At 40.4% G+C, this 9,728-nt stretch overlaps 1 protein-coding gene across 1 annotated transcript in view; it reads right to left on the bottom strand.

Moving 5' to 3' along the window:
* Positions 1 to 5,665: 5,665 nt before the first annotated feature.
* The window catches only part of MICU2 (mitochondrial calcium uptake 2), a gene marked incomplete at its 5' end in the record, with an annotated part of 37,383 nt that continues 33,320 nt past the window's right edge, over positions 5,666 to 9,728 (bottom strand). Inside the window, 2 exons of the mRNA XM_009869234.1 lie at positions 5,666 to 5,770; positions 6,039 to 6,196. Of these exons, the coding sequence (XP_009867536.1) occupies positions 5,666 to 5,770; positions 6,039 to 6,196 (263 nt within the window). The remainder of the gene's footprint in view (positions 5,771 to 6,038; positions 6,197 to 9,728) is intronic.

Raw genomic sequence — 9,728 nt, 5'->3', positions numbered from 1 at the left:
TACTAGTTGGTCCATGGGATAATAGTAAAACTGACAAATGACCCGAAACATGCAGTGCTGCAGTACAACACCCCTGTAGTACTTCCTGACTCTATTGGGTCAGGCCGAGGTGGAGTTAAACTTCCCACAGCAGCTCTCTCGGTGCTGTTTTTGGAGTGGTAGCTAGAAGGGTGTTGATAGCACCCCAGTGTTTTGGCTACTGCCAAGCAGTGCTCACACAGCACCAAGGCTGTGGTTTTGGTTTTTTTTTCCAACGTTCCCCCAACAGTAGGCTGGGGGTGGGCAACATCTTGGGAGGGGACACAGCCGGGCCAGCTGACCCAGACTGACCAAAGGGATATTCCATACCATATGACGCCAGCTCAGATATAAAAGCGAGAAGGAAGAGGCAAGTGGGGGGAAATTTGCTGTTTGTGTTTGTCCTCCGGAGCAACGGCTACGCGTACTGGAGCCCTGCTTCCTGGGAAAGCAGCCAGACATTGCCTGCTTATTGGAAGTAGAGAATAATCTATGTTTGGCTTTGCTTCCATGCGCGGTCTTTGCTTTTGCTATGTTAAACTGCTTTCATCTTAACCCACAGGCCTCTCATTATATCTTCCCTCTCCCTTGTCCATCTAAAAAAAAAGGAGTGACAGAGCAGCTTTCGTGAGCTCCTGGCCTCCAGTCAGGGCCAAACCACCACAGAGACGTTGAATAGTTCCGATTTTGGAATCTGAAATCACATGAACACCCTCCCCCTCCCCATTTCTCTGCATTAACTACAGAATATGCCTCCTTCCAGCTTTTCAAATCTGTGTGTCTGATACAGGGCCAACAGACACCCCACATTTTGCAGGGTGAGCTATCTGTGCTCCCACAGCCTGTTGCCTTCCATGTTACTTCTGTTCCTGGGTTGAGCTGAGCAGAACCAGTTCAGAGATTTTACTTTTCAGCTCAATCTCTTCTAAGAGACTACTTTCTGAAGTTAACAGCATGGTTTTTGCAGCGTTCCCTTTCTTTCAGCGCAGGAGCGGTGCACTGCTGAGCAGCATCCCCGCAGAGGCCGGCGTGCGAGAGCAGCAGCATGGCTCTTAAGGACAGAGCAGAGCTCTGTGTCAGGGCACTCAGGTTAATTTTTTTATATTATTAAACCAACTAGGAATCGTTTATTCAACAAAGCAAGCAGGAAACCTTCAAATACCAGGAGAGGCACGAGACACACACTTTTTTTCTGATTAATTCTGTGCATGCTCAAGTCTCTCGGGTTTCCTGTCCTGAACAGGGTTTTCCACTTCTTTTGGGTGACTTCAGTTCCTTTAGGAGGAGTTTCTGTGGTGAGTCCACATCCACCACTTTCGTCTTCATGCTTCCCTTGGGATCAGCTGCATTACAGGATCCCTTACTCAGTCAACTTGGATCTGACTCATAATGACCACAGAGAATCTTTTACGTTGAAAAAGACCTTTGTGACCACCAAGTCCAACTATTAGATCAAGTCCAACATCATGTTGACATGTATTTTCTCTTCAGGACTGAAGCTTTTTTTCTGCATTGAAGTAGTTTCCTGACCCATCTGTGACTGTTTTATGGGAAAGACTAAATGTGAAGGCATGAGACATTCTTGCACTCTCCCATGAGAATTATTCCATGAGAAGAAAACTGTAATTTTAAATTCTAATATATGTTTATTGATCTGTTTCTATGCTTAAGTCAAAGTATGGTCAATATGCTTGAATTTTAAAATGCTTCCTCTAAATAGCTGGGTTTGCTGACATTCTAGCCCTTTACTGGGCAGTGATCCTTTGTTGTTACATGCACCGGACATACGCAGTGCCATGAAATCGACATCCACGGCCTGACTTGTTTATCTGATTGTCTCATCTCTGCTTTCTGTGTAACTCAGGTGTAATCTGTAAACTCTTCAGAGCCAAGACATGGTCTGATATCTACACCCAAAATTCCACAAGCTCTAAGGCACCTCGGAGACAAATATTTATGATTCCTAAAATTATGAAAATCTTACACATTCTCCTCCAAAATCTTGAAAACAGAAATAAACATACTGTTCACCTTCCTAATAATACCTTGTTCAACAGAGAAGCCAATACACCTGTATGACACTCGAGTTCAGATCAGGCACTGGCATGTTCCCAGGCATAAGCAGTGGCAACCTGTCTGAACTCTGAAAGGGGATGAGTAAATCAGAGATTTGCTTTTGACGTGGTCATATAACATTGAGATAAAACTTTTATTTTTCAGTCCTTATATCCAGAATATATACTCCTCACTGTTGCATATTTTGTTAAAACCTGCCAATGTGGTTTGACTCCAGAGGGAGTTTTGCTTTAAGAGGCTTGCATAAATTGAGACACCGAAATTATTTCTAGAAACAAAATGAGTTTCTCTTAGTTCTGGCATATCACACTGCATTTTCACCTTTGCTTCTTTTACAAATGAAAAATAAAAGTTCTTAAACAATTATCTTAAACTAAACAAACTGAAAGAGATGTAAAAAGTGTTGTTACGGGGATGAAAATAAAATTCTGTAAACGAGTTACACGCTGCATATGACTTGTACTCACGCTTGTGTGTCCTTATTATACCATTTTTTGAGACCTTTGCAGTGTGCACTGTATTCATCTTTATTCCCCAGAGCACTCAAAGAAATGTTGGAGATTTAAAAAAAAAATTTATTTTATTTTTATATGTATTTCTGTTCAGAGGAAGAGTTCCTAACATTAAAAACGTTATAATTGCTAAGTTTAACTAATACACTGGCAGTTGGCTTAAGCTTTTAACTAAATTATGCTGGGTAATGCTGACAGGTTGCAAATACCAGAGAGTTACTAAAAGGAACTAAAACATTAAATGCCAAAACTGTGATGGATTCCTTAAAAGACAAGGTCCACTTAAAGACTTACATAAACAGCTCTTTCAGTCTAAGATGTGAAATATGAGAAATTATTTTAAGACTGTTTTGTAAGGCATTTTAGTTAAGACAAATAAAAATAGACCACAGAGTCTGATTCTCCAAGCCTGATGGACAAGTCTTCCTTGGCCTTCAAAGGAGCTCCTTCAAAGACTGTACTTTCAGGATAACTTCTTCTGAAAATGTTTCATATCTCTATTTTGATTCCTACTCAATCATTTAATTTCTTTTTTTACTACACACACGAAGTTAATTTAAAAATAAGCGTATCTGTTTTCTTTTTCCTCTGAACTTGACACCAAAGCTTTTGCTAAAAAATAGAACTGGAAATGCCATTTTTAGCAACTTGCTGCTGAAAGCAGATACTGCTGATTGCATGAACCTAGATACAAATGAGCAATGAGCAATTAGGCTTCTAGATACACTAAATCTACATGCATTGATTTTTCCAGAAGAAAACCAAACAGCTTGTAGGAAGCAAGTAATTAGTAAATAAAAAACCCACAAAAGCAATAAAGAACGTCATAAACCTATTAACATTACACAGAATAAAATGTTGGAAGAATAATCTCCACTCCAAAGTAAAAATAATTTTCCAAAATATTAACAACAACAACAGCCTTTCATTAAAGCCAGAGCTGTAACAAAGCACACTTTGGGTGAATGCACATGCTTTTGTGACACAGAAGCACTTTGCTCAATCGTGTCTTCTTTTTTTATTGCTCCGTGATGAGAAGCTGGCTGTGGTACCTCGATGCCAGCCCCACTGCGCCACCTTTGCTCCTATTAGCCACCTCTTCGTCACAGCTCCCATCACCAGAAGAAGCAAGCAACTTCCAAACGCACAAAGTAAATCAACTCTCTTTCTTGTTGCCCACAGAGCAGTGCGTCAGTTCAGTCTGGAGGAGTGTGAGGCACTCACTGCGTTGTATTTCATTCATATTGTTTCCCAGGGGAATAGAGAACCTTGGTTGTCACTGGTACCTGATCTTCTAGACGGTCTCAGGATGCCCACATAGGCATGCTCGTGTTCTGGTGGGTGGCTCTGGGTCCACGTCCACAGATAACAAGAATATAACACAATTTAAAGCTCCAAGTGAAGGCCATGGAGGGAAGAGCTGCTTTACTATTCTGCCTCCCGACGAGAAACCACCATGCCATGGCTTGGGCAGTAGGGCTTCCCCTCAGCACCAGCCTGCCTGACAGCGACTGACATTCCAGACACATTCTCTTTAACTCAGCACTGCTTAGGTGGGAGCTTTATGGCTCCCAGATGCAGTCTCATGAGCAAGGACTGCTCTGATGGCTGGAAGGTTCCCCTCTTCTCAAGACTCCTCCCACCAAAACCCAAAGAAATGACAAAAACCCCTCCCATTGAGCTTATATACAACTTTGAGAATAACATAGTTAGTGTGATGCTTGAAAGAGATGGATACTTCCTCACAGAGTGGTGCAATTTCTTCAATGTTTTTCTTGAGACATTTCCCTAGTTTATCTTTTGAGTCTGTTATCACAAACCTGTCTTGAAAGGTTAAGTTTTCACCCCAGCAAAAGTCAGACAACTGAGAGGGGGAAAGAGGAAGAATCTTGAGAGCTTTGCCGATAAATCTATCTCCTATATATAGATATATATATGGTGGCCAATCAGGAACACTGACCTGGACTGGGACTATCAGCTCCTGAAGTGGTAAAAAAGAAAAAATACGTAACATGCACACTTGTGTACACATAGATGCAGGCTATGTTATAGCTAAAAAATGTTCATCTATAACTGCTCAATGTTAATTTTGACTTGTTCCTTGTTTTACTGTTTAAGATCTTACGTTTAACTTTGCATTTTTTAGTAATAAACATCTGTATTTAATTTTTCATTGGACTTATTATTCCTCCATCACTTTCTTAATTATAACCCTGAACTCCTGATATACTGCAGCATTCCTTGTCGCAACCTTTAGTAAGATAAAGCAACTATTTCTTACACATTCACCTTCTGCAATACAATTAACATAAAATAGTTATGACTCAAATTGTAGCTACCAGTGCTTACGATAGAATGAGGATTTTTGTTTCTCATTTATACTGTTTGTTGAAGAGGCCTGAGAGATTCCATGCACATTCACAGATCAATGTACAACTTTCAAAGCCTGTAGGGACAGTCTTGTATTTCCAGTTTAATGTTACCATCATGGAGATACACCAACCAGACACCCACACGGCATCTGGTGGCATCATACACCACGAACTAGCACATGAACAGTTCACAGTAATGAGGGCATGAATCATGTGAATTTTCCTTTTTGATTTAGGGTAACTTGATTTATGGATTGTGCAAATGGTTTTGTCTTTTGGATATCTGTCCTTGCCAGAGAAAAAGAACTGCTGTGGTGGTGGCTAACCGAGACGATGTCCACTCCTCCAACAGGAGGTAATATTGCTGTGATATTCCTACCAGTGGCCACTGTAAAATCCTGTGTATCCTGTATGCTACAGTGCAAGGTCAAAATTCACAGAGGAGTAAACAACACTATTTCCTAGAACAAGAGTACTTCCATACGGAGGCCAAAAGTGATAAAAAAGTTCTGTAAACCAAATCAATTGCACTAGAATGATATAAAATTATTGCATTAGAAACTGAGTTAATTAAAGTTTAACTATTGTAAAAAAAAAAAAGAGTATTTTTGATTCAGCTATTATGTAAACAGGACACACAAACTCCCCTAAATACCAACATCTATAGTGAAAGGACAATGAACTGCTTTAGAAAGGACTTTTCCCAGTTTGCTTCCACAGTTCTTTGGCTCCTTTAATGCTTTCTCTTTTCACACACTTCCAGTAACCTTGAACGCCTTGCTGTTGTGGTACCTGTTAATAAAGTTAAAGTATATTTAGCATTTACACAAAAAGGCTCCTATTCATGAACTGTGTAAATATAACATGTAATATACTGCTGCTGCTTCTATAGTTCATGCACATAATGACCAGTTCTTGGTGGCAGCACTCCTCCCAGATTCAAAACCAGTAAAGAATATTCAGTTTAAAATATAACTTCTATTCACTATCTCTACTTGTATTTCTACAAGTGTTAATAAGACAGTTGTGGCATTTAAAAACAAAGATGTCAGCTTATTACCCTCAAGCCTCGATGAATTCGGTTCCTCAGGACTCCAAGAAACTCGCTGTGACTGAGGCAGTCATCTCCATCTAGATCAAAAATCTTGAAGATTGTATCCAAAACATTATCTGAAAGCTCCTGTCCTGTTGCCACCTTCACTGCTCTCTTGAACTCAGCTAGTAAAGACATAATATTACATCATAGGTGACTGTAAACTTGCAAAGAAGTTGGAAAGCACATAAATAGCAGGATTCTGTGCAATTTACAATGTCTCATGGGTCCTAACCAAAGATTTGGGGATGTGAGAACTGGTAAACTATTAGGAGGCCTCAGTTCATGTGTTCTTGAGCTTGGCTCATTTTTCATAACACTAACTTTATTAATTGTGTGATGAAACTTTTGAAATGCACTGCTTCTCAAGCAACTGTAAGAGTGCTAATTTTTGCTAGAAATAGATGCATGCTGAAAACCTCTAGAATTTTGGCTGATACCTGTATGAATGGATGGTAAGTGTTTGCCTCACTACAGTCTCATAAAACAGTACTACCATTTTATCTTGAACCAGTCGCACACCAATTCATTTTGCAAGAAAACTCTTTTCCTCAGAGAACAGTATTTGATGATATGCTCCACCTTAATCAACAATCCCCTCAGCAACTTGGTAGAAACACAGACCATCAATGCACCATTTAAAGTGCATGGCTTTGCATACCCTCAATTTTGTTTTTTAAAGAAGTAGGCTACCTTCCCTTAAATTATCACTGAAGAGTCTATGAGGATTTATGGCAGAAAAAGCTGTCATATCTCCCTGGAGATCTACTTTCCTCATCAGTTTTTTGGTCTTCTCTCTTTACACTAGCATGTGCATTACGGTAATATCGACTATCCCCACTTTCAGTGGAGTTTTGACTCAAAGAAGATGAGGAAATGTGTAGGGTTGCCATAAAACAGCAAGTAGTAAGAGTGAAATGATTGTTGTTTATTAGAGCAAGCAGAATCACAGCACATGAATTGGAGGCATTTGTGAAGGCATCATGGAAGTGTGAATTTCAAGGAGGGACTGGAGGTTATTAAAGTATAACAGCATTGTAGATTATTTCAGCAAGTTGTCCAACTAAGTCATAAATATAGTGGTAACGTGGTTCTGCTTTCATAAACAAGTGCTGTTTATACCTAGTGCTATAAATATGGTTAGTTCTGAAGGTTACTAGAGGAAAGAGCACTCCTGACTTATCTCTCATCTTTGCCTCTTTGAACAATTCCTGTATAAATGTAAAAATGCAGTTAATTAATTTACAGTTGTTTAAATATAATCAAGTTGAAAATCCTTCTGTAAAAGGATATACCACGATTTGAAAAGGACATGGAAGATAGGATGCTTGTTATTAGAGTCTTAATTTTGTCTTTAAAAACATGTTAACTATTTCAACTCTTGAAGCTAGACCTAAATCCAGAAACTTTTTTGAAGAGAACATGAAGAAAAGGAGACAGATCTTCTAAAATGGTGGCGCACAATAATCTTCAAACCAAGAAAGGTCATCTTCTAAGAGTGAGAAGATGAGCTGCTAACTTAGAAGAAAAAAAGTTTAGAACAAAAGGACGGACTAGAGGGCTGTCTTATTTTTAGATAAGTATTCATGTGTGCACGAATATACACGTACACACATGCAAACAGCAAGACAAAGAACTTAGTGAGATTCAGGAAAGGATTAGACATGTATGCACGTAACATCCGTGAGTTACCCCAGGAGCTGACTGTTCTCGATCACAGTATGGTTCACTGCACAAACAGAGTCACAACTCTCTGTTGGTTTGGAATGAAAGCACTACCAGAGTCAACACCTTCACCATCATCCTTTGGCACTTAAAAATTGGATAACAGAAAAGTGAGCAAAACTCTTATATCTCACTTATGACTAGTATTCCGCCACTAATTTGTCCTCTTCCTTCACTGCTCTTTGTATGCCTTGCGCAACTAAAATGTCTCCCCTCGCTGGAAGAATGATGTTGTCAAACCAGAGAGAAGGACCACACACCCAGCTGGGAGCTGGAGCACATGATGGAGGAGGAGGAGCTAAGGGCACCGGGGAGAACAGAACTGTCACAGGGGGATCTTGCTGCAGCCTTCAAGTGCCTAAAAGGCGTTACAGAGCAGAGCGTGCTGTATTTTTCCCAAAGGTGCATGGAGGTAAGACACAATCGCTTTAGGTTGCTGCAAGGGTTTGAAACAGAAAAGTCTTCACAATGAGGGTGGTTATGCAGTAGAACAGCTGCCTGGAGAGGCTGCGGAAATGAAACTCTTCCTGAAGGGTGGACTAACTAGTGCGGAAAAGTCACAATTTGTAAAACCCCTAGTTTTGCCCTTCTTTGGCTCAAATCTCATCCAAACATTTCTCTCTCAAGAAAACTGAATTCTATTCCTGCCTTCTCACATCTCTCTCATCTTTTTCACATGAGCCCATCAAATATTTATTTCAATGAATGTTAATGCCTCATCAAATTTCCTTAGGAACTTTATGTTGCTATTTTCAAATAACTTATGAGAGCTGTCCTTCAAGTATAACAAGTAACAACCTCAGGGTTATAAAAAGTGCACATTTCCAAGAAAATTTATATTCACGAAACTTCTGTTGCATTGCTCCTATTTCTGCTATACGAGAAGGAAGCAACTTCCCTTAATCTTTATGTTAAACCTCACTTCACTACATTGTTTTTAATAGCCATGATTGCATAACATTGCCTAAGCACAGGGAGAAGGCAGTATGGAGGAATAAGTTAAAACGACCAAGATGCTGTAGACCTTGCAATAGAAGAAATTTCTGTTGTTTAGTTTCCTCAGAATATTAGTTTTGCTATGAGGGAAAAGCTTTGTTACAATGAACTGCTACTAATGAATGTATTGTTTCATGCATCCTTCTTAATCTAGAATTTAGGCTGGACTGAGAGAAGCCCTGCAGAGAAGGACTTGGGGGTGTGGGTGGATGAAAAGCTGGACATGATCCAGCAATGTGCGCTCGCAGCCCAGAAGGCCAGTCGCATCCTGGGCTGCATCAACAGAAGCATGGCCAGCAGGTCAAGGGAGGTGATTCCGCCCCTCTGCTCGGCTCTGCTCTGCTTTGCTGAGACCTCACCTGCAGTGCTGTGCTCAGCTCTGCGGCCGCCAACATAAGAAAGGCCTGGACATGTCGGAGTGTGTCCAGAGGAGCGACACAAAAATGATCACAGGGATAGAACACCCTTCCTATAAGGAAATGCTCAGAGAGTTGGTGTTGCTCAGTCTGGAGAAGAGAGGGCTCTGTGGAGATCTTACTGGGGCATTTCAATACTGAAAGAGGGCTTCTAAGAAAGATGGAGAAAGACTTTTTTTCAGGGACTATAGTGATAGAACAGGGTGAAATGGTTTCAAACTGAGAGAGAGTAGATTTAGACTGGAAATAAGGAAGAATTTTTTTTTATGATGAAGGTGGTAAGACACTGGAACAAGTTGCCCAGAAAAGTTGCAGAAGCCCCTTCCCTGGAAGTGTTCAAGGCCAGGTTGGATGGGGCTTTGAGCAACGTGATCCAGTCAAAGATTTCCCTGCCCATGGCAGGGAGGTTGGAACTATATGATCTTTAGAGGTTCCTTCCAAGCCAAACCATTCTATGATTCTACGGTTTAGTTTGCTGTGAGTACTTGAGGATATGATAGCACATGAGAACTTACAAATC

The sequence above is a fragment of the Apaloderma vittatum genome, unplaced genomic scaffold, assembly GCF_000703405.1.
Source record: "Apaloderma vittatum isolate BGI_N311 unplaced genomic scaffold, ASM70340v1 scaffold16715, whole genome shotgun sequence".
Taxonomy (NCBI): domain Eukaryota; kingdom Metazoa; phylum Chordata; class Aves; order Trogoniformes; family Trogonidae; genus Apaloderma; species Apaloderma vittatum.
This window is presented reverse-complemented; position numbering and strand designations above follow the sequence as displayed.